This window comes from Sturnus vulgaris, chromosome 20 (assembly GCF_052056855.1).
Source record: "Sturnus vulgaris isolate bStuVul1 chromosome 20, bStuVul1.hap1, whole genome shotgun sequence".
NCBI classification, from domain to species: domain Eukaryota; kingdom Metazoa; phylum Chordata; class Aves; order Passeriformes; family Sturnidae; genus Sturnus; species Sturnus vulgaris.
In genome coordinates this window covers 8,899,533-8,925,270 of record NC_142262.1, presented here as the reverse complement: position 1 = coordinate 8,925,270, position 25,738 = coordinate 8,899,533, and the positions used below count along the sequence as shown (strand labels likewise).

Below are 25,738 nucleotides of genomic sequence, written 5' to 3'. Positions count from 1 at the left end.
AAGATCTCTTTCCATTCTGACCCACATGAAAGCAGAATGGGCAGTGAAACAGTTGACTATATTTTGGAAACTATTTAATTTCTCAAGTTGCCCAAGGACACAGAAATGCCTGCTGGAATTTCAAAAGCCAGTAGGTAAGAACTCTCACAATGGATGTTAGCTGCCTAGGTTGCCCTGACAATCCCACTGAATAGGTTCCACATGCTTGTGGGCCTTTAAATGTCTTTCCAAACCCACCCCAAACAAAAATCACATTCGAAGCAGAGGTTTGTATTTAATTACTCTTTGTGGTCAGCTACATAATATAACTCAGAAAACATTTCTGGTGGGTTTGACTGGTTCTGTATTTTCCTCAGGGAAGGCAGCAAAGGCTTTGCTCTGCATTTTGCTTCACTTAATGAGGCACTGTCCCTGACTAAGACTTTTGTTTGGTTTAGGGTGAGTAAAGCAATACTCTGCTACACTTTCTTTGATAAAGCAAAGCATGCAGGCAACAGAACAGTGCCAGCAGCCTTTGTCGCCAGAAACAGGAATGATCATATTTAACAGTGCTGTTCATGGGGAGATTAAACTCGGGCTGGACGGTGAGAAGCTGTGCAGATAATTTGAAATAGATTCCAAGGGTGAATTACTGCTTGGCTGTCCTCCTCACCTCCTCAGTTCTCAGATTTGTGTGCCAACCAACATTTTAAGATAACTCTGCTCTGTTTGCTCCTTGAATTGTCTGGCTGTTTAACAGGCTCTTCAAATAAACAAGGGATAATCTCAGGATTTCACTTAACAAAGGTTGCTTTGTGCAAATTTTAAAAATTCTGAATAGGTTGTTGTACAGGGCCTGGTGCTGCAATCCCTTTTAGCTGTGGACATTTTCAAGGGAGTAAGTGGTTGCACAACCACAATTTCAGTTAATAAATGATCAATAATACTTTCCAGTATATTTTGAAATGCCTTCCAGTATCTGAAGGGGCCTACAAGGAAGTTGGAGAGGGACTCCTTGTTAGGAACTGCAGTGACAGGACAAGGAATAATGGGTACAAGTAGAAAGAGAGGAAACTCAGGTAAGGTATCAGGAACAAATTTTTCCCTGTGAAGGTGGGCAGGGCTGGCACAGGGTGCCCAGAGCAGCTGTGGCTGTCCCGGATCCCTGGCAGTGCCCAAGGCCAGGCTGGACAGGGCTTGGAACAGCCTGGGAGAGTGGGAGGTGTCCCTATCCCCCAGATCTTTTTCTGTATGAAGGAAACAGTATTTTAGAAGGGTGTGGAATGGGATGAGCTATAACGTCCATTCCAATCCTTTAATATTCCATGATTCTATGATAATGGCATCATTACCACAGCAATTTTCCCTTTTCAAAGGTTATTAGAAACTTTTGTATTAAAAAAGCACTAAACACAGTAGTTCAGACCAAGAAAAGCCCAGACTGGAGAGATTAGAGAACACTGGCATTACCATTATCATTCTACAGGAATATGTACAATGAACAACTCCAAGACAAAACAATTGTTTTCATTTGCGCAAATTTCAGTTCAAGCAGGCTACTACCTGCTGCCATACCTCAGTGTGGGGAATAACTTTGAAAAAGCATTGTAACATTGCTGAAAATTTACAGGATTGAGTTTAGAGAACAAGTGAGGGCAAGATGATGAGCATCTATTGAGGAATCAGTGTGAGAGGGAAGATGTGTGCTAGTATCTTAACAAAAAATTCGATGAGTGAAGGTATTGGGTGTTTACGTCTTTGAAATAGGTCTTAATGGCTCTATTAACTTCTTCAAGCAGCAGGTTCGCTACAGAGCCCAGGCAGCGTGAGTCCTGAAACAGACAAATGGGTCGGCACAAGCCTGAACTTCCGAACTTTGGGGGAAAATGACAAGTTTAAGGAGTGGAATATGTGGCAGGCGATTGGGGAAGGCTGTACCTTCCGAGTGCCTCAGCACTGGCAATGGAAGAGAACAACACGCGGCCGGGAGTTTGGGATAAAAGGAACCTGCGTCCTCCAACACCTCGACACAGAAAATCCTGCCAGAGTGTGCCCCGGTGGCCTCTCTCCCTTTATTCGATAAAGTTGCAGGACTCCCCTGTCTCCTTTGTGGACACTGTTTTTTTTCATAGCATGATTTTCCGTACGAGTGTCTCTACAGCCGGGGCAGAGGCCGGGGCTGGGGATCCCCTCACGGCCCGGAGCCGGGGCCGGGGCTGCAGCCGTAGCCAGAGCCGGAGCCGGAGCCGGAGCTCGGCGGCCGCCTCCAGCAGAGCCTCTTCCGGCCGCTCCTGCCTCCGTCTCTGTGGTTGTTCCTCCCGCTCCTCCCTGAGGGGCGGTGGCGATGGCGGAGCCGGGGAGAGCCGGCGGGAGCCCCGAGGGCCCCGTGCAGGTGGTACGTGACAGGCGGGGCCGGGCCGGGCTGCCCCGGGCCGGGTGTGCCCGCTGCGGACACGGCACTGGGCCGGGGCCGGGGCCGGGGCTGGCCCGGGGGGCTCTCCCGGAGCTCTCCCGGAGGGCTCGGGGCCGGCACGGCAGCCTCGGCGCGCTCGGGTACACGGGGCTGGCAATGAAAGCCGTAAAATCTTCCTACAACACTTCCTGCTTTTGCTGCTTCCCATACCTATACATACATATCTGTATACTGTATATATATATGTATAGTGTGTGTACATATATACAATTTTTTATATATGCACACTTATGTAAAAATGAAACACACAGATAAAGTTAAATATACATCTCTATCTGTGCCGATATAGCTATATAAATAGAGATATAAAAATACAGGAATATATAATCCTTGTCTAGAATGTGTGGAGTTCAGGGGAAACCAGGCACTGTGACAATGCTCAGATCCAGGTTTGATTCATAGCTCTGTTTTAAGAGTCATATTTGGCTCATAGGCCACGGAACTCCTCTCTGTTGGATGCTGCTGTAAATCAGCCTCTGCTAATGAAATGGTAATTCTGACTCACATCACTCACATTGTCACTCACGTGATTTGTAATGCCAAAAGCACATTAATTATTTACAATTTATGTCCTTCGTACTCAAAATCACTTTGAGAGAGCTTTATGCTCTCTGTAGTTCACTGGTTTGGTAGCAGTCTTCAAACACGGGAAGGGCTGCTGCAAGGAGAACCACAATAATCATCTGTGCTGGGCTTGGGAAGTAGGACTTGGCATAGACTGTAGCAAAAGGACACTGGGAAAACCATTCTAAGTCTCCTTATGCCTGCTTTTAGTGAGTGCTTTAGCAAAGTTGGTGTTTGACCCTGGAGAAAGGGTTTGTCAGCGATGGCAGAGCTGGAGCTGATCTTGTTTTGGGACAGAAGAAGCAGACACAGTCTCTGGAGGTGACTACCAGCTGGCATTTTTGCTATGAGACTGCACCTGTAAGTGGAATAGTGGCCTGGTTCATGGTTTTTCCCCTCTTTAAATGGTCCAAGGAGATTGTATTATCCTGATACAGCCACATGACATTAAAAGCCAATTTATGACTGCCCAATTGCAACTCTTAAGCCAGGGTGCAAATCTAGTAATGAACGAGGGAGAAATGAAAGTCTAGATTTTTGATTTATCCTCAAACTAAAAGTAAATACAGAAAACCAGTGAGGCTGAGCAAGAATGGTGGAACCTGAGAAAACTCTAGTATACAACATCAGCAATACTCTGAGGTGTTAATCCTATTGCTGACTACAGTTATTTGTGTGGATTTGTTAATTTTTCGGGTTTTACACAGAATTATCATCAGCAGTTCAGCTCTGGGCCTTAGTTTGGCAGGTGTCCAGTTGTGTGTGGTGGTTGTGGTTCTATGGAAGTAGAATTTGCTCACAGTAATGTGTTAGGAGCACGTTAATCGTTATGAGCAGTTCAGTTCAGAGCACCTCAGTACCATCAGGTATTTATGGGTTGTTTTATATGTGCTGTGCTGAAAGTACTTTTTTCTGCTTTCAGTTCAAACTAAACAGGGAGGTCAAACATCATCTTGCTATCTGCACCGCTGCCCTGACTTAAAACAGGAATACACCACGGAAAAAAAAGCAAAGAAGTTCCAGTTTTCAAACCAATGGCAAGCTAGTTGGTAATGGCTTAGTCAAATTTTTACTAAGTGAATCAGAAAACAAATTGAAAAATAACTGATTTTTCTGAATGTGCAAAACTGCATAAGTTTATATTGTCATTGGAAGAATTGTGGGACCCTTTTTTACTGAATGAAATATTAGATTGGTTGGTTTAATTGCCATGTCCACATAAACAATATTTAAATCTTGAGTAAATTGAATATAGTACTTCGGAATCTCAGATTCTTGCTTTTTTTTTAGTCTCAAAGTACTAATCTGAGACAGTTCTGGAATAATCTTTTTCGTCTGTATGTTGTAATTATTGGGTAATCAGTTTCACTTTTTTGTTTGTTTCTTTCTATTTTATTTCTCTCTCTAAAACAACAAGTCAAAGGCCTACTTTGCTTAAAATTTTAGAGAGCTTTTGTCCTACTTCTTTTAAGAACTCTTCCATCATCCTGCCAAAAATGAGGAAGTTCATTCATTTTAGATGTTCACTATTTTATTTGGCTGTGAAATGTTGTTAAGCATTGTACCCTACACAGGACTGGGTCCTACCTGTGTGTAGATCCTTCAGTGTCCAAAAATCTGATATGTGCACCTGTGTGTGTATTTGCACGATGTACTTGTGTTCACATGGCACTCAGTCATGAATAATTCCATTTCAGTATCCTTGTGTTTTTTCTTAGGATTCTCTCCTGCTCACAATAGGAACAAATCCTCTCTTTCTTCCAACCATGTGTCTGTGGTTACCCCACATAATGAGGAGTTTAGTTGTGTTTCTAGGGACTTCTTGAAATGTCCCATGAGACTTTTTATGAGTTTCTTAGGCCCTTAAGTTCCCCATGTATAAGTAATTTTAACAGGTTCCCTATCTATAAGTAATTTTAACAGACTTGGGCTCTCCCTTTGCAAACACAGCCAGTGTATCACTGGGCTGATCTCTCAGGCCTTTGCATGAAGTGAAGGAAATGTGTTTTGTTCTGAGACACTGAAGGAGTTTTGGGAATTGTTGGCTTTTTAGGGCAATTAGAACAGTGGTAGCTGAACAGATAAAGCCCTCCTCTCTGCTTTCTAACCACTTTTAAAATCTTTCAGGTATGTTTTCCTGCTGTGTGTGCACCTCTGAAGCAAGGGGCTGTAGGAGGAAAGCTGCAGCTGGAATGGCAGAGTGTGGAACTGCATCACAGATCAACTTCCAATGTGCTTTAGAGCAGTTGTAGGTGGAATAACTTTTAAAAATTTGCTGCATATGTGAGCATCTCCAATTAGACTTGAAGAGAAATTGATGAGTAAGATGTATTAATGGAAGACAAAAGTGAGGAGTCTTAAGAAATGCAGAAAAACTAAAAAAAGGTTAGGGTGGCGTTACAGATGTTTCATTTAATGGGTTTGCTTCAGTGGTCTCTTGTTTCCTTGGACTTCTACCAAAAACCATCCCATGGAACTTAATTTAAAAAGAAGCTTGATAGAGAAGAAAGCAAATCATATATGTGTAATGAAAAGAAAAGTTTTTCGCCTACTTTTGTATTTTTAAGATGCATTTTTTGGTGAAAGTTAGTTTCAGAAGGATCTGCTACTTCTCCTTTTTAATAAATATGCTGCAAGTAAACAAAAATACGCTTCCTGACATGCATGTGGATCTTTGTTTTTTTGTAGTCTATCATTCTGCCTGTTCACAACAGTGAATGCTGGTTAGATGAATGCCTAAAGTCAGTTTGGGAACAAGATTTTAAAGGAACCATGGAGCTGTCAATTTTTAATGATGCCAGTAAGGTGCGTTTCAAACCTTTAAAATGCTGTCCAAGTAAATATTGTCTGTAACAAGAATTTTTGATTTGCTTCACCATACAAATTAAAATAGCTACATCTGAGTCATTATTTTTTTTAGGATGGTTCAGCTGAAATAATTGAAAAATGGAAGATCAAGTTGGAAGAAGTTGGTGTTTCAGTAGTCATTGGGACCAATGATTCCTCTCAGCCTCGAGGTGGTATGTAGCTTAATAGTGCTTTTTGTGAGAGTTTGGTTCTTATTGCAGGCACCTTCTGATTTTTGGTTTGGAAAGTGTTTTTGTAGTCATTTGCACTGCAATGGAAAAAAACTCCACGTTATTTTCTAGAGCTCTGTTTGAAAGCTCATTCCAGTTTGAATTTGGCCCTGTTGCTTTGGGTTCTGTAGAATTTGTTTATATGTTCAAGGAAAGAAGAACTTGGCTTAGCAATTGCATGCTCTACTCTGCAAAAGCGAAAGAATTTTGTTTAATTGTAGTATACACAATGTTGTTAATGCTTAAAATTTTACCCTGGCTTTCTGATATCTGATTTCTCTTCAGGAGATGAGTTTTAAGAAAAAAAAAAAAATCTTACATAAAGATTTTTAAAGTAAATGCATATCTTTCAGTCCAGTAAAATATTCACTGGAATAGAAAATAAATACCTTTTTGATATTGCTTCAATGATCAAATCAAAACAGAGGTTTCAAAAGTTTTGATGTGAGCTAAAAACTGTCACTAAAGTCCCAAGTATTCACTCCAAGGGCTAAAGCAATGTTTAGTGAGCAGTCAGACAGGTGTATGATGTGATCCCCTATTCATTTGCATGCTCCTATGAATTATAGCACTGCAGAAGATTACAGACAAATCTCTCTAAACAGATTTTCCTTTGCATCTTTTAGTTGGTTTATGTTTAGGGGGCTCTAGCACAAAATCTTCCTAAAGTGTAAAATAGAAATAAAAGTCAGTTGGTTTTTGGAGAAGCTGTTGTTGAGTGACAGTAAAGTTGGAAGATGACATCTGTGTTCTGAGGAGGAGCAGCAGGACCAAGGAAGAACAGTGTGCTCACATTTTATACTGGAGCTGTGTAACCAATGTTTCTGTCATTCTGGACTTTGTTTTAATGAGTAGACAGGTAGGAATTGTTAAAACGTTGCTTCCAAGTTTGTGTCTTTGAAGTTATCTCTTAAAAGTCACACTTTGGAAACACTGTAACACAAAATGTGGACAGTTTCTGCCTTTTCACTACACATCCTGTTTGAAGTGGAAAGAAACTCAGCCTTATTAAAATCTCCTCAAAATGATCTTCTTATGCAAAAGCCCAGGTCTGTTTCAGAAAGTTTGATTTTCATCCCCTGTTGAGACATGCAAATAAATTGGGAGTTTGTGCACTGAATTTATCTGCAACCTGGTAGAGGCCCCCTGGCTTTATTTACTGTCATTTCTCCTGGCTGTAGGCTTTACATCTGTTTTTACATAGTTGTCAGACGTAGCAATACTGAAGTAACACAGCATAACCCTTACTATAAATATTTTTGATATTTTAATACCTCTAGCATGAACTGGTGTTGTTTTGACAGTGCAGCTCATAATATTAGAACTATTGGGCTGGTAATGATGAAAGGCAGACAAAATTTTTAGAGGGAATTTTTCTCTTTTGGGCAACCGATACAGCTGGAGTTGAGCAATGTCAAGAATTACTCATAATCCTGTGACTTTGTCTTCTTTTCTCACCTCTCCACTATTGGGTGATCAGTCTCCTTTCAAAACTGACTTCTTCTAGTAGTTGAGGATCAAGAAGCTAAATAGGTTACAATTTCTTAAGGCAGAGAATAATCCCAGAGGTTGTTAATTCTGATACTTAAGATAGTTAGTAATGTTTTTGCTAATACCATCGTGTTGTGTAACATATTTTCCATTTTTATAAACATTTGCTATGTCTAAAGTCTTGTTCCTACTAGAGTGTTGTATCAATTGTGTATAAACTAGATTTTAGTTTGCCAGAACACACAAGCAGAATGTTTTTGCATTGTTGTTTTTTGGGGTTTTTTTTAGACTTCTGATGTCTGTTCACCTTTGCACTTCAGGAAACTGAACCTCAAACTGAGTTCCAGTTGTGAATTCCATTGTGCCATTAGGGATATGTCAGATTATTTTTTGGTTTAGCATGCATTTGTCAATGTTGGGGTAGCTGGAGACTGAACAGATCTTTAATAAATTGGGGGTGGGAGGGACAGCTGTGCACTATTTAAATAATAGTGTGACATTCATGGTGCTGCTAAAAAACAAACCCAGGCTTCTCCATGTGGAAGGAAGATACTCTCAGGTCACCATTAAAACAAGGACATCTTAACTTCATGGTGGTTACATTTTAGAAGCAGGTTACTTGAAATCCATAGTATTTGTTTGCTTTTGGTGATTTACTTTCATTTTGTTAAGGACTAGGTACAAGTAGAAGGAGCCTTGCCTTTAAAAGAAGATGCTTTGGTACAGAAACAATGTACGAGTCAGGCTTCCCATCTTCAACTATTTACACAAGATTAGGATTTATTTCTGATTCTTTTCCAACATGTAAAAGAAAGGGGGAGAACCTAGGCAAAAAGAAAGGGTCACTTGCCTAAAAAAAAGGAAACCTTTTTCTTTCCAAGAGTGAGGAATGTTAATATCTCACTGAGGCTTAAGTTTTTACGGCTGTAACCATGGTTACAGGCTCTTTTCACCAAGTAAGCAAGCCTTACAAAACTCACAGACCTGGCACAAACATTTCATTTTGTTCAGTAGAGTAATATTAAAGAAATTTTTTTACTCGTGCCAAACACAGAATTTGTTGTGGTGAAAGAATTTTTAATACCTAGTTTCTTCTATGGGGAGTTATATTTATCTTCTTAATAATTTGAAAAATATGTGTATGTTCTTCTCTCTTCTTTGAAAGATATCTGGTATATGAAAAACATCAGGATATTTCTGTCTTAAACATAGCAAGAAATATTTTCTAATTTTTTTCTGATAATAAATACTAGATATTTAGTGATTTTATTTAAAGTGGTTTATTTGAAAATGAGTTTTGAAATACTTCAGAAAGTTCATGTAGTAATATAATTGCCATCTTGTAGTTGCCTTGAAGACTCCTTCACTCTCTTCTTACATTTTTTGATTCCTTGTAATTCATTATTATCCACTGAAGGTAGTTGAAATATTTGGGTATGTTAATGACAGCACTGAAATGTAAGTCCAGGCTGCTTTACAGCTGCTATGGCTTCTGATAGCACTGATGTGTTTGATATTGGGTAAATTTAATTCTATCCTCGTTTTTGTGCTGTTCTTTTATCTCTTGCTTTCCTAGGAACCTCCACAGAACTGGGGGTTTGCTGCTTTGGCATGTCCAGACCTGCTGACTTGCATCAGTTATTTCCCACTAAAACTGCTCGTGCCAGGACCCAGCTCTGCTGCTGTGGCAGCTCCTGCTGCCAGGACACTGAGAGTTACCGTATAGATGAAATTAGATATTCATAGGTCTGTAAAAGGTAGTATGTAAACATCCTGTAAAATAATAAACCCAAAAAACCCACAATGAAGAGAAGTTAAGGTGAGGATTAAAGTACATGAGAAAAAATAACACAGTTATAAGGAAGGGCCTTTATTAGTCGTGTTCTGGTGGTAGTTGACATCATGTTCCTTGGAGGCAGTAAGAAATGCAGTCATAAGTCTTTTTCTGTACTTGGACAGCTCAGCAAAATAGCCAAGGAGCACGTGCATCACAACTAAGGGAACCTTTGAGCCCAGTTAAATCTGTTTCCTGAGCAAACTTAAACTTGAAACACATAAAAAGATAAGAGAATTACAGAACTCTGTTTTTTCAAATGCAAAATCAGAAACTTTATGGGTAATAATTTTTAAAATTAATCTGATCCACTTCATGCTGAGATTTTTTGGCTTTACATTTCCAGTTTTTCTCCTAAAGAGTAAAACCCCTACAGCACTGCATGTCTTCACAATGTTTATTTTGCAGGTCAGGGTGACCTTGCTGGATTCCCTGATTTGGTTCCATAAATGCTCCAAACAAAGCTTGAGTGTTACATATATGACCAAGTGGAATCCATACAGCATTTTTCAGACTAACACTGGATGTAGTGTAGGCTTTTCTCAGAATGCTGCCCAGGGCAAGAACTCAGAGATGAGAATGTTCTTAGGTACACCCTGTCCACCTGCAGAAATGATCCCAGGTACCCATTCCCCACTTTGGGTGTATTTCAGTGGTTGCTGCAGTCCCATCCTTACCTTCAACTGTGAATTCCTGCTCCTTCCTATTTTTCTGGTTCTGCCATTTGTTTGTTCCTCCAGAACAGTCATCTGCTTCAGAAATTAAGCTGACAAAAAAATCTTCTTCTTTGGTTCAGCTTCCTGAAATGAATGGGTTGGTAAAAGGATTCACTAAGTGTCAGGAGGTCAGAAGCTAAGAGACCCTAGGTACCAATGTTGGCATTTGTGTGAAGTGACATTTCAGACTGGTCTCCACTGATGGTACAACATGTTATATAAATATAATATATAAATAAGGCACCTTTGTGCTCTGTGTGTCTAATAAATAAGCCTGCTCTGCCTCCCCTCTGCATTACACGTGCCTTTACATCAATGGCACATGAAGTTTTTGTGTTTGCAAACCTTATACTTAACAAGCATCAAGGAACAGAATTTTTGAGTCTTTCTGAGAACTCTGATACGAAGAGCAGCAGTTTCTGGTCCTTCTCTGCCTTTTTTATGATTTGCTGGTATTTTTTTGGACTGAAAAGGTGAGTGTATGTACAGCCAAGGGTTTTCAGCATCTGCTCTTTGCAAGGGGTTGGCCTGGATCACCTTTGAAGGTCCCTTCCAGCCCAAGGCATTGTGTGACTCTACAAGCTGAGGTTCTGGATATAAAACCTGTGCTCTTCAAGAAACACATTACACATTATGCCTTGGAGAGGGCTGGCAAAAGCAGTCTTATTCTACTTGATTGTAGAATTCTGGTACTCACTCAGAGAAGGTGACTGACATGGGCATCCTATTTAAGTATTCTCTAATTACCTTGCTTTAAATTCGGAAAAATTTGGTACTTTATGTGATACTGATTTTTGTCTTTTTTTTGCATTTGTTCCTCACTTCATTAAGATTTTAAAAGATGCAACAGTAAAATCTCCTCTATATTTTTATCTTTGCTTTCTCAACAGTTGGATTTGCTAAAAATCAAGCAGTAATTCAGAGCTCAGGAACCTATCTTTGCTTTCTGGATTCAGTAAGTTAATGCTTTTTGTCTAATTTGGTTTTGTCAATACAATCCTTTCCTTTTTAATGGAGTTGTTGATTTGCTGAAAGACAAGCTGCTTCAAGGTGTTTGGTTGTTAAATGTGCTGGTTACTATTTATGGCTGTAAAGTTATATTCCAACCTGTAGAAAGCCTTACATCATTCTTTGATTATATCAGATTTCACAAGCTGTTGTGAACAGGGCTGGGCAAGGTTGGTGGTATTTAGGTGTTTTGAGGATTTTTCTTTCCCACATTCTTCAGAAAATGGTATTGATGAGAAACTAAGAGCTAATCTACTGGCTTTCTGATGTAAAATAGGAGAGGTCTCACCTTCCAACTTGAATTTTTTTGTTCCTGTTCTTTGTTGGATATCTTGTGTGAAGCCATTCAGCTCACTAACCCCCAGATAAGAATCTCACTTCGTGCAGCTGAATATGCAGGAATGGTTTCACAAAGGTGCCCAGCTGAGCAGAGGAGTGGGGCCGTGTGCTGGGAGCAGGCAAGAAGAGCAGGACCTTCAAGGCTCACTGATCTCCTGTAATTTCACCTGAAGATTGATTTTTTTTTTTTTCCTCTGAATTGCAACTGAGCTATGGGTTAGAGTAGTACAGGATGAACTGGCTGCTGACAGAGTCGGTTTTCAGATACAATTCAACTCAATATTATGATTGTCTGTGCTTGTTAGAAAGTGTTGTGAGAGCAGGTATGTGAACTCTACAGCCATTTCAGGTTTGAATTAGGGAAATCCTTCAGTTAGCAAACTCCATGTGTTATCAGCTAGATGGAAGAAATTGGTTTTTGTTCATATGTTAAAATTTTGTGATTTTTGTAATAGTCAGTGAGGCTGTTTACATATATAAAATGGGGGGAAGAAAAGGGAACTTACATGTGATTTCTAAAGTTTGGGTATTCCAGGCTTGGAGGACAGATACCACATTGCATAGGGAGTCTGTAGGATGAGGAATGTGTGTGCTTGAGCTGGCTGAAGTTACCTGAGTCCAGGAGTACATAAATGAGAAATGAATCCACTCTTGTTGCATCGAGATTCATATCTCTGTCTCAAATATGGATAGCATGAAGTACTGAAGTAAATTATAGGTTAGTCTTTCTTTTCAATCCGGACAGATCTAGTTGTTTGAAAATCACTAGCAATAAGCTAGAAAATCAAATTCTCTAAATGAAGTTAATTCATATTTTCATAGAAATTTTTCAGAATTCTCCATTTGTTATTTACCATGTACTATAATCTTCCTGCTGCTGTGTTGTTTCTGTTGGCTGACTATTACAGGAAAACAAAACATCAGGGAAGCAAATTACAATTATTAAGGAATATAACTGGTAATGATTCTGTATTTCTGCAATATTATCATTAGCAGAAGTTTAATATTATCAAGAATTACTCGAAGTCAGTTGAGGATTTTATAAGCTTAGGAGAAGTTACCAAGATTTTCTGTTCTGTGTGTTTCTATTGCTTCTTCAAAACAGACATTCTGGACTACCAGAAGCCTAATCTTGCTACAAAAGAAATATTAAATGCCTGGCATTACTTAATAAATGTATTTTTTACTGTCTCTCCCTGTGGCTACCATTTTTTGTTGAAAACAGATCAGAGCAAATAAAATGGATGTGGAAACTGCTACAAGTCCAAAAATTGCTCAGTGTTTTGCCTGTAGTTAGTAAATGTTGTGTGATAATAGCTAGGACACAGATGTTGCCAGCTGTTTAACAACTCTGCTTCCACACACCACCTACCTTCTTCATTCAGTATCCAGCTCTCTAGGAAGGAATGTTGATATCAGCTTTTTGGAATGTGCTGCAGTAATGCCAAGGAATTGACCTTCAGAAGTGCAGCCACAATTTCAGGTTTGCTGCAGGTGGATGTGGAGAGGAACGGGGCTGGGGCTGTAGTTTGTGCACATTGCAATGAGGTGGAGAAATACATCCGAGGCTTTTTGTGCATTCCTTTGTTTTCTCTGTGCAGTGAAATGAGTGGATGAGCATATTTGGGAGCATCTTTGGAAGTTCTGCCTCCAGCAAAACTGTTTTTGCTTGCCATTCCAGCTGGAGTCAAGCTGCTTGTGTTATGTCTCTCAACACAGATTTCTGAGGACAACAAACTGAGAAGAAACGTGGAAAAAAAAGGTTACAGATCTCAGAACTGTCAGAATTTGATCAGCCTTTTCTAGTGAAGTGGCAGCTGTTTGACTAATAGCTATTGTGGAGTTTTTTCACTGTGGCTGTTGTTACAGATTTCACCTCCAAGCTACTGAGGCATTTTTTCTCCTCTGGGAAAACAAGGAGAAAAATTGAAGCTACTTAACAATTTTTTCATATTTAACATTTATAGTATGGGAAAATGAGAGCTAATTTTGCAAATATATTTCACTGTTAGCTTTTCTTCTTCAAACTGTCTGCACTTCTGACTTTATCTGCCACTTTCATTGTACTCTAGCTGTAGTTTGTCACTTCTCTGGGGCGGTGCAATCTTTGTTAGAAGCATTTACCCACTTGTAGCACAGCAGAACTCTTACACTCAAAATTCTGCTTTGAACTGCTGTTTTCATTGACATGCACATAAACACGCCTCTACTTGTCTGAAACGGTATTTCTTTAAAAAGGATCATGCTTTCATTTCATCCTAATGATCTGTGTAGTTTCCAATTATTTCAGGTTTATTCAGTGTGTTGTTGGAGAGTTCCTGACTGTTAAAGAAGAAACATAAAAATGTGTCCTTTTTTGACCTGCAGTGTTTCAAACTCAGTCATAATCACTTGAGAACTTAACGTGCTTGTTTTCATCTTTTGAAAAGCTCTGTTGGCAATGTATCACGATTTCAGAGATTCCCAGGCAATTCAAAGTTATGACTTTCAACCATATTGCCACAGTGTCACTGCTTGCTAATAGTAAAATTGCCACGGGGACCCAGATAAGTTTTATTCACCAAAAATGAGGGTGAGTCACACCAGATTTCATTCCTGTGATGAAATTGGCAGCTGCTGACCTGTGCCTTTTGGTTTGGGAGATTTGTTTGTATGATTTAAGTTGGGAATGGTAATTCTTAATTGCTGTGTGCTTAATCACTTAATTGCAGATTGCATTTGTTCCTTGAGGTTCAAGTTCAAGCCCACCTCGTTAAGGGATATTGCTAAAGGCCTTGGAGGAAGGTGGTTGGACCTTCTCTAGCCAGACATGGTGGTAGATGTGTCAGGCACATTCAGTTATAAACAGTTTTGTTATTCCAGCCTCTGTAACTTGCTGGGTTTGGAAGCATGGATTTCCTCTTAGTTGCTGTTATACATGAGAGGCACTAATGTGCTTCTGAAATATCTCTCCTTTCTTTTAAATTTGTCTGCATTTCTTAGAAAATGAAGATGTGAGCAGAGTTCATGTATTTTCTTTCTGTTGTTGTTTAACATGCTGTTCCTTGGGAACTTACCCTCTGATTTAAAAACTGAACTAAGCTGTTACACAAATAGCAGGTGTGTGGATATAGTGGTGAACTCCATTACCAGAAGAGTTGTCCATGTTTCCTAATCACTAATGAGGCCCAAAAAGTCAAAATACAAGTGCTTGTAGGCATCATTCCCATCATTGTTTTGTGAGGGTGTGCTTGTATTAAAGCTAGATTAAATCCTCTGTCTGGTATGAAATATTAAATGAAGAAGCAAATCTTCAGAATTGGGTTGCCATAACCTCTCCCTGCATGTGTCTTCATCTATTCAGTGGTTAAGGAGGGCATTTGGAATTGCTGGTGAAGCTTTTACTCTTGTCTGAGTGTACTGGCTTTGCTGCTGAACACCTTGTGAGTTACCTGCTTCACTTGACTGCAAACACATCATTTTTTTCAGTGACCTAACTATGAGAAAAAATCAAAAGTGATCTCCAATGACCACAGAAAAACAAAATGTGGAAAGGCATATGTATGCATTTATTGAATGAATGCACTGTGGTGGGAGCTGCTTTACAGCAAAAATTTCCTGACAATCTAATAGCAATGTTTAATTAAAAGGATTAATAAAATCCGTAGAAGGATTGTCAGGCTCATAAGAACACCACACAGATCTTTCCATGTGGACCTGGTTGTTGATGTGCTCCAAAAAACCAAGGTGCTCAATGCAGTCAGCTTCTTAAATTTGAAGCGTTTTCTTTGTTGTCCCCTTCTTTCTCAGTGTAATTTGGCAGTAGAAACAGAAAAGTAGCATTTTTTTTCTTCTGATCTTGCAAGTACTGACAGATCATTAGTCTCAGGTGATTTGTGGGTGCCATTTGAGTGCCTGGTTCTAATGAGTTTGATAGTGTGGGGCTGTTCAAAAACCAGCCCCTGGAGAGTGGCCTGGGATCAGGGTATTTGCTTCACTAGAGCTGTTGACAGGCCAGTTTTTGGAGGTCCCAGGCATTTCACTTTCCTGGTTCAAGGAGTTGAACTGAACAATAGCAAAGAAAGATTTTCCCTCTAGTCTGAGCAGGTGCAGGATAAATGAATGGATCATTTGATGAATTGAAAGATTTTGGAGATGCCATATTGTTGCTCAGTGAGTGAAACATTCCTCCTGCTGTTGCTGCTGGTTGTATTTTGTATTTAATAGCTGTAATGAAAAGAAGGTGCTGTTGTTGTGGGAGTGGAGTGTATCAGCTCTCAACCCTTTTATTTATTTTGAGCAGCCAAATATGAAGGACTTTGGAAAAGCATGAGATGCTGAGTCTGTAATGTGAGCTTAAGAAATCACCTCAATACTGAGCTATAATTAGTGTTTTGTTTTCTGTGAACTTGCCCTTGGTTGCAAAAAGTAGATGTGTATTATGCATTGAATTGTATATTTTGTTTTACTTTCTCAAGTGCAGAAGCACCAATTTTTAGGGGAAAATGATAAAGTTACCACTGTAGAGCCCAATGAGGTCCACACAGCCTGGATGAAGAGGCCAACTTTTGTATTCCAAGTATATGATTAGGGAAGGCCTGCATTTCTTTAGCATTTATTTTATATTTCTTTTCTTTTGTCCATTCTTTCCATGGGGGAAATTTCATTCATCCTGTCAGCTGTATATCTGCTAGGGGACAACCATTAGAGACTTCCATGTGAACAGAGAAAATTGGATTTCATTGTAAACTTCTGTTTTGTTAAAATTATTTTTCTATGTAAGTCACTGCTACTATTGTTATCTTCCCTACTCTCACCTAGGAAACAGAAACAAACTGAATATACTTCCCTTTTTTGTATAGACCCCTTTTTTTTTTTGTCTGAAATGAGCAAAAAATAATTTGGAAAGTGTTTGCCTGGTTACTGAGATTTTGTTCTCAGTTTTAAACAAAAAAAGAGATGACCAAACACTGCCTGTGGAAACTGAAATCTGGCAACACATTTGCTGAATTCAATATCCTAAGTGCAACAGCTTTGATAGAAAATTTGTGATTGCATCATGTACAATTGGATAAAATATTTTACCATCTTAGTTGTTTAATGCTATAGTTGCTAAAATTCCATAATTTTTTAAAGATGTTCTTAATTTGTGCTACAGTCTTTTTGATTTTACTCATTATAATTTATTTTGGTTTTTAATTACCAGCCTTAAATCCATCCGAGTTCCCTAAGATTATTTCTCTATAAATACATTCTGTTTTCCACTCCATGGTTACCTTTCTAGTCCTCCATAGTGAGGAATCTGTCCAAGTTTGGTTTTTGCAGTTACTTTTCTGGTACCAACCTGAATCCAAGCCAGCTGAGTGATGATTGTATCTCACTTCTCTCTGGGGTGTGTTTTATATTTTGTGTTGTTCTTCCTCATCACTCAATTGCTTTATTATAGTATTTGGGATTTTATATTAACTATTATATTCTTGTTTTTCCCCATCTTTCTTTCTCCTTTCATGAACTCTGAAGGTATCACAGAACAATACAGCAGTGCAGTGTGTGTGTAAAGCTGCTAATAAAAACAAGAGACAGAATTATTAAAAGAAATAAAGGTCATCCAGTGTAAGAGTTCATAGAGTTTTCCAGCATTAGAGAACAAAGCTGTATTAATAAAAAGAGGCATTTAGAAGTTTTTGTGGCTCTAGTGCCCCCTCTTTAGCTGGAGTTGACAGAATACTGATGCTCTCTGATAGCCTAAGCCCCAGATGTGGAGATTTTTGTGTGAGTTTTGCCAATAGCATCAAACTCACACAGTGTTTTCTTAGGGGAACGGGGCCATTCCTGGCCAGTTGGGTGCTTGTGAAAACATGACATCGACCTCTTTGGTGCATGGGTTGTTTTAATTTGGTTTGAATACTTTCCATGCTGATTTAACCTTTTGAAATCAAGTCTATTATTTTTCATCTTTGTGAATGTAAGAGTTCTCTCTGTTGTGTGGGATCATGAACAGTGAGATCTTTTAGCACAAGAGCAAATGTTGTATCTTGTAAAGCATTGTTCTGAGCACTGAAATTCCTGCCTTTTTTTTTTTAACAAGAAAACATCTAAGGATCATTAGCAACTTGTATAGGAGTGAACAAAGTTCAGTTAAAATATATCTCCTATTGCCTGTATGAAATCCAGTTTTTAATTTACAAAAATCAACTCTGTATTTGGCATAAAGAAACAGGTCTATGGTTCTTCTTCTGGGAAATGGGGTAAAGGTTTTATTGGAACACTTGCTTGATACTGGAATTCTGGTGCTCTATTGATAAAGTGGATTAGGTGGTAAATAATATCGTTGTAGTTTTGAAGTCATGAGAAATCAGAAGGGTTTTGTTTTTCTCTGTTGGCTTTGAAAATCAGGAACAGCTGTCATGTTTATTACTAAGCATATCCTAAATGCAAAATATAGAAAAATGCTGTTGACAACATAGTCCTCCCATCTTTTACAGACTTATGTGTGATAAGAGTAATTTTTTTATTATGATTTTGTTTTATCTTTAACCTTGAATTGTATTAAATAGTTGGACCTACTTCTGAAACTTTTTTTATCATGCATTGTTTTGATAAAACCATAGTGGCACCTTTATAGCAAGGTCATTCAACTCTTCAAGCTGTAGATATTTAAGCACTAATCTATTTTTTGTTGCTGTTGACTTGATGAGAAGTTTTAATGTGAAAGTGGTTGGAAATTCAATACTGAGGGTTTGTGCTTTAATAGGGATCTCAGAATGATTTCAGTGTGAGAAACTGTTAAAAGAGTGTCTGTAAAACAGGAATTCAGGACTCCTCTGAATTATGTTTGCCTGATTAAGTTTATTTGGAAATACTCTGAGAAGAAATAGGTTTATGTGTTAGCTTTAACCAGCATCTAAAACAGACTGATTCTTTAAAAGGGGGGAAATACCAACATGGAAAAGAATAAAGAATAAAAAAATTTATTCAGGGGCCTAAATTTAGTGAAGAAAAATTGTGCTATGGTTCCTATAGACTGAGAAATCACTGTCTAGAAAGTATTTTATTTTAAACAGGAAATAATATAATTTTGTAGGGAATTTCTCCTAACAGTTCAAGGCATGATGGCAAAGTTACTGACTTTTCACAAAATCTTTTTGTATGTAAATAAAAGTGGAAGAAGTATTAACATGAAATTTAAATCTAGGTGGTGTGTTTTAAAGCCAGTGTCAATGCTAATGCATTTTATGGGTGTACATTCCTAGTTTTCCTTTTCCTTAGAATTTTCTCATTTCACAAGTACTAGTTTTTGTGCCCATGAAATATTTTTAGATCTAGAGAGCAAAGGCTTTTAATTTTCTGTGGAACAAGGTACAGCCAGATGACAGAGAACATTTCCTCATATTGCTGTGGCTCAGATCTTGTGGCTTGAACTCAGGGTGGTTCCTTGTCCTCACGCTGCCAGTGCTGCTCTGGTAGATGTGAAAGAGTTGGAGAATTTCTTGAGAAATAAATGTTGAATGTGGGGGTGCCTGTGGATGTGTGTTGAGATCACAGCACCATTGTCACGTAGGAGTTTGATCACTTCCAGCTCGAACAGCTTTGAGTTTTACCCACAAAAAGTGTGAAGTCTCCTAATATCTGTTCCATTTGCATTTCTGACTGCAAGCCAGTAAAATGATGTTAATTTAGCAACATATTCTACTGTGTGTCAGTACTGTACTGTGACCCTTTTTATGTTCAGTAACAGTGTGCTATTTATTCCAGGATGATGTGATGATGCCACAGCGGGTTAGGCTGCAGCACCAAGTTGCCATTCAACACCCAAACAGTGTGAGTACTTTTTTCTTGTGTGTATTTCTGGGTTTTTCTTTGACAGAGTTCCGGATACATCTTTAAAAGGATATGAAAATTTCACAGTGGGGCTGGGGGAGGCAAAGCAATAACCAGTGTATTCTTTTCCTTTATTTTTCATCCTTGCACTGAATGGGAGCTTTGACTGAACTTCTTTTCTTCCTTTTATTTTCTCTGTTCAGAAAACCAGATCTCATTACAACAGTGATGCTCTTTTGCAAATAAGTATATAGGTTTGGCTAATGTCTGTAATCTAAAGGAGAATGCCTTTCTTATGTAGCCTAAGTCATGTGAAAAGCTGCAAAGGATTGGCTACAGCTATGGTTTATCTGCTTTTAATAATTAAGAAACTGTAAACCATAGGGAATGTTTGGGTTGTTACCATTGATGAACTGGCCTACAGTTCAGCTGATGTTTCTCTCCATGTCTGCCTGTAAAATGAAACATTGTTAGAATTCCATTCTTTATTCCTGTGAAATAAACTGTCGGGAATATTCTGTGAGATAGTTTTTTCTCTGATCTATATGATTTTCTGTGATTAGGGTCAGTGTTCTTAAGAGAGAGTTTGTGCATATGTTCTACTTATCCAAAGATCATATATATAATATTAATAACTTGTTATGGCAGTTAGTTGATTTGTCAATACGATTGACAAAGAGATTCCTTTATAAACTTGAAAACTGGGTTTGTATTCCTGTCAGCAATGTTCAACAAAATCAGCCTTATTGTTTCCTGACATCTCTGACATTTTCTCTTGTGATATTTATTTCAATGTGTGAGAGGTTTCTGGAAAAAAAAAGCTCAGTTGACTTGCTCTGTCATGAAGGTGTTTCCTGCAGGTATCTGAACAAAACACACAGGTTTGGGATTATTGCTCTCTGTCAACTAAACACCTTTGAACTTTTGGAACTCCAAAACATGCTTGCTTCAAAGTAGAGCTCATTGCAGTTTTTTTAGGTGAGGAATGTCTGCCAAACAACCTGCTGCTTAGTGGTGGGATGGGTACCTGCTCTTACACCACCTGTATTAGGGCTCTTCTGAAATCTGATAATCCTTACAGTGGAATTTATTAAATTATAGCTTTAATAGTACCTGAGTAGCAGTTAACCTAGCTCACATTACAAACACAATAAAATGATAAATCGAAAGTTGGTTTTGTTCTGATATCAATCAGTTAATGTAATTCTGCAGTCAGATGCCAAAAAACCAGAAAGGCAAGTTGACCCAGTATGCTTGTTTTATGGAAATTAGTGCTAAGAGGTATTATATTTCATGCTTATATGGCTTCCAAGATGTAAATGAAGACTTTTTAAATTAGACTAAATTCAACTAAACAGTTTGTAGTCTTTTTAGATAGCACTTCAACTGTTTTGTTTATATTCTGTTATACTTTAATGCCCAACAGCACTCAGTATGAACTATTAAATGACAAGCAAACAAGTAATAAAGAGGACCTGAGTAGACTGAAGGGTCTTTATGACACAAACCTGTTACTGCCATGTTCTAAATTCATGTGAATTTATGGTCCTGTTTCAGTCTGGTACATGTGGCCTGACCTTGTGTTCTGTCACTCCTCAGAAGGATGGGGTGGTGGGAGAAAGAGAAGGTGGAAAAAACCCATGGGTCAAGATTAAGGTAATTTATTAAAAGCAAAGAGCAGTCCTTTGGTCAGTTTGGATCAGCTGTCCTGACTTGCCCACCCCCAGCCTGCTGGAGATGTTGGACAGAGCCTTGGTGCTGTGGGAGCAGGGCCCAGAGCTGGGGTGTGACCAGCACACAGCACTGGGAGGGCTGGCATGGGCAAAATTAACTCTATTTGCACCAGAGCCAGCACATTTTCTGTGTTACAGGTATAGAAAATGTGTGGGGTGCCTGTGTGAGGTGTAAGATTCTGGGTTAGTGTTGGATCTTACAGAACTCTAATTCCAAGGCCTGAAGGAGAAGGGGGAGCACATCCAGCTGTTTCTGGTGAGCAAATAGATCCCTTTGGTCCAGAGCTCCTCAATAGTTCTCACACAACTTTGAGAAAAGTTCACCTGGTCACAAATGCACTGCCCACTGTCAGGGTGGACTTCTGTTCTTAAAAGGATGATCTCTGCTGTCCTCAGAACAATCATGCCATTCAATTTTCTGCCCTTGGAAGATATTTGGGGATGTTTGAATGAAGTTTTGTTCTGTGTTTGGAGTTCTGGCCTGGCTTCAATCAGTCTGATAAACTAGAGTAGGTGGAGGGCCAAAAAAAAAAAAAAAAAGCAAAAAGCAGAAGGTTGAGAAATGCCTGTGAAGCAGTGAGCTTTTTTGGTTTGTTCCTGAAATTCTAATTTGCAGACTTGCACTTTCCACTGTTTTGCAACTTCTCCTGACCTGGATTTTTGACTTTATGCATTCTTAATATACTTTCAGAAATTTTATTCCTCATCCTAGTCCTTCTGATTGTTACTGGGAGTCAGATTTGAAGACCAGTGTTCACAGTGAGCCCTGATAGTGAAGGTTTCAGTCTGCTGTTGTTGTTACTGTAGATCTACAGGTAGGAAAAGTCTCCAACTTTGCCCACCGAGAGAAATCTCCAAATTAATCCCTGAGGTTCTTCCTCTTTGTGTTACTCTTAAATGCAAATTGCCCTACTCTGACTTGAAGCCTGGTTACTAAACAGCAGAAGCAAAGATATCAGATGCCCCTGGGATCTTCCTAACAAGTTATTCTTTAAAGAAACCTGTGTCTCCATCTCTGGAAAGGTGAGAAGCTTGCCCCAGGTTCAGGTACTGGAGCACAACTGAGGTAACAGCAGCAGCCTCTGTGTCTCATAGCCTGGATCACAGGCTCCTTAATTGTGCTTTAAAGAGAAAGTTAATTTCTGTTCTCTTAAGCTGCTCTTATCTGGAACACTTTTTAAAAATGAGGTTTGTAGGGTAGAACTGTTCTGTCCTTGGAAATGTTCAGAGTGGAGGATTTTGGATCACAAGATACAAATCACTCATACATTGTGCTTTTTGTTAAAGCACGACTGCTGTCACTTTGTCCTCTGGTGACTGTTTTACATCATCTCTAAGTCCCCCTGACATGAATTCTATAAATAGACACTCTCAGAAGACACAAGTTTTTGAGGCTCTGTGTATTTATACTACAAATTCTTAAGTTCTGCTTAAGAAATATAAGGCTCAGTGCAAATCCCTACTTTTAGCAGTTGTAAAGCTCAGGAACATCCTACTGGTTTTGTTTATCCCTAGAAGCTGCATCTATCTCTTTTATCCAGGAAAAGCCAGGTGTTGCTTTTTTACCAACCACAAAACATGTATGCTTTGTTGGCAGCTAATTAATAGGAAGATTCAAGATTCTATTTCCCTTAATTCTGAAAAAATCATGCCTTCATATCTTATCTTGTGTTCTTCTAGAGGAGCTGCAAGCTTGTATAAGTAGCAGTATTTTATAGAACAACTTTCTAAGTTTGGAGTAGCTCAGGAAATTATTTCCCAAGCCACACACACTGTGCAGTCCTTCACTCTGCCTCACATTTATTCTGTTATTTAATTTCAACAGAGTGTTAATCTCTGAGGACTCCCAAAGCTTTTTGTTTCAAGGAGAATGTCACTTGTGTCTGTTCCCTGGTTGTCTTGTTGCTGGAAGCTTCCAGCAGGCCCTGCTCTGGGCATCCTGAAGGAAAATCCTTGGATCTGGGAATGATCTTGAAGACACTGAGTAACATCAAAGAGCTTATAAAATAGCTAAACTTTTCCTCACTGTCTCCTACCTCAGTGAGAATGTGGGCAATAGAAATAAAGAACATAATTTCCTTTTGTTTTCTCTGGCTCAATAGGAGGTGAATCAGTAGCAGTGTCACAAGGAACACCTTTCTATTTGTTACGAAATTACAATCCTCTGTCTCCAACAGGTAGGATACCTGGGCATGTGAGAGAACATGAATATACCATTTGCATTTCTTCAATGAGCAATTCTCACTATTTTGCATCTCTAAAGCAGAGTTTTGGCATATTCTGTAGCTTGGCTTTAGATCTAGAGCAGCAGTGCCTAAAGCCATTTTTATCTGTTGCATTATCTGCCTGTGTTAACCAACTGCCTGAATTCTGCATATCTTTGATGGTTAATGTGACTCCAAGACAGTTGATGGGATTGAGTGAACTTGAACGATGCCTGGTGCTGGTGGCTCACAGAGCTGTTCACCTGCCCTGGGAGAGCTGAAATAAATATTGCACAATCGGCCAATGAATTGGAGAAATCAGCAGTGAATGAGAGCCGAGCTGCTCCTTTCTTTAAGGCACGGCTCTAGGCCAAAGGCATTGGATGTTTCCCTCCCACCTCTACTGAACCTCACAAATTAACCACATTTAGAAGTTAAGAGGATTTTTTTTTTCTTTTGGTCTGGAAACATACATTTGTAAATTCTGAAAGTCATAATTTAATAGACTTTTTTTTTCATGTCACTGTACCCTGTGCTGTTCTGCTTGTCAGAACCTGTCACACCTTTCTGCCACGTGTTAGAAAGTAGCAAAACTGTTTGTTCCTCCCTTCCTTAGAGAGTGCTCTGCTTACAGAGAGCACTAGTTTGAGTCATATCATTCTTTTCTTGTGGCTAAAATGATCAGATCCACTTGATTCTGTAGTTTTGTGGTGTGAAAGGACAATGAGTGTATGTGAGGTTTTATTAAACTGCCATAAGGCATAACTACAGAATGCTGAATTTTACTTCTCTGTCCTCCATTTAAATTCAGTTCTCTACCTCTTTAATTTCCATCCTTCCCGTGTTCAGCGAGGTTGTTGGTGATCTTCTCTCATTCTGTGTCTTTAATTCTGAAGTCCAGGTTTTACCATCTCCCCTTAAATGCTTTGTCCTCCAGTTGTGGCATACAGCTTAGCAGATTTTCCCTTGATAAGTGCTTTTATTTTGGACATGGAGTTGATTAAAATCTTTGCATCGAACTTAAATAATATTTTTTTTCACCTTAGTTAATTTGCAGAGCTCTCCTTGTGCCTCCCTTACTCAGCATGTTTGAGACACATCAGTGTGTGCTGCCCGGGCCTGTCCCAGCAAGCCCTGCCTCTAGAGGTTCATTTTAATACAAGAATTAATTCATACAACAGCTATTGAAAAGACATTAATTGAGTACTGTCATGTCTTGAATGACAAATTTGTTTGCATAAACCTGTTAGCAGGAATTTGCTCCACTAAAGGGGCTGAGTAGATCTGAAGAGGCTCTGGTCTATCTTTGGTATAGACAGAAGGGAAAATGAGTTTATATTCCTGAGGTGATTACATGCAGTTGTTGATTATCCAACATAAGCTGATTTTTTTTTTTTTTTATGTGGGAGAAAAATATATCCAGAGGAATATTTTCATTATCCTGGTCAGCAGAAATGTTTTTATATTCAGTTCCTTTTTACTGTGCTCTATTATCAAGCTACCAAGTCTTTTACATTCCTCTCCAGCATATGGAAGATGTAACTCTGAATTAAGGCTATCCAGTATAGATACTTATAAAAACATTTCTAGATTTCACTTCAGGAAATTGTCATTAGAGGCTTTTAAAAGTAATTTATAATATTTCAATAATCTTCTCTTGGTATGGAGGGCAGGAACTAAAGTAGCAGTTGTGTGAAGGTTTTGTTCAGAAGTGGTGATATTGGAGTATGTTTAGAGGAAAAAATATTATTTCTTTTTTTGCACTGAAGAATATGAAAATTCTTTCTTTGACAGTGAGATGGTATTAGTCTTACATTTTTGGTAATTAGGCCTTTCCATGTGTAGCATCCAGATCTGCTGGAATTCAGCTGTGTCTTTGCTTTTTATTAGGCAGCTTCCTTAAAGATTTTTTCTAATTTGGTATTTCTGAAAAAACCACAGAGCATTTTCAAAGTCACGATGTCAGTCTAGGTCTGTTCTACATTTAATCAAATAGCCCAAATGGGAAACAGCCCAACTGACAGGACTTTGTAATTAAATTTGTGTTTAAAATGGCCTCCACATGCCAATAACCCCATCAAATGATCATGATTACTCGAGTTTGATATTCATCAAAGTCTGCCTGGAATGTATTTCATTCATATAAACGTATTTCATTTTTAAAACTATGTCTGAAGCATAAAATGTTTGAAAATCAAGATTCCCTCCTCCTGGTGTTCAGACATTTTGCTGAGGTGATAATGATTGCAATCCAATCAGACTTTGTGAAGCTACAGGCAAAAGAAATTGGTATCTCTTAATGATATTTACTTGAAGTTTTCCCCAAAATGTTATGTTCAAACTTCACGAATTCACACGTGTGAAACATCTTTTTAAATCTTTCTGTGTTGTGATGCTCAGCTGGGCTCATTCTGATTACAGCTCCTCGACTTCTTGTTTTTCATATCAATTCACTAAGGAAAATTCAGACTTCCTTAGTTTTTACTCTTTTTATATGCTGAAAATAAATGTGTAACATCC

The 25,738-nt window shown here is 38.7% G+C and overlaps 1 protein-coding gene across 2 annotated transcripts in view; it reads left to right on the top strand.

The window, feature by feature from the left end:
* The first annotated feature begins 2,286 nt into the window (after positions 1-2,286).
* QTGAL (queuosine-tRNA galactosyltransferase) overlaps positions 2,287-25,738 on the top strand; it is a 106,213-nt gene continuing 82,761 nt past the window's right edge. Inside the window, exons 1-6 of one of the 2 annotated variants that reach the window (XM_014885043.2) lie at positions 3,946-4,065; positions 5,144-5,264; positions 5,705-5,821; positions 5,937-6,036; positions 11,025-11,089; positions 19,216-19,281. In XM_014885043.2, coding sequence (XP_014740529.2) covers positions 5,247-5,264; positions 5,705-5,821; positions 5,937-6,036; positions 11,025-11,089; positions 19,216-19,281 — 366 coding nt within the window. In that variant the 5' untranslated portion in view covers positions 3,946-4,065; positions 5,144-5,246. Of the gene's footprint in view, positions 2,375-3,945; positions 4,066-5,143; positions 5,265-5,704; positions 5,822-5,936; positions 6,037-11,024; positions 11,090-19,215; positions 19,282-25,738 lie in introns of those variants that run through there. The other variant, XM_088176453.1, reaches the window with a different exon arrangement.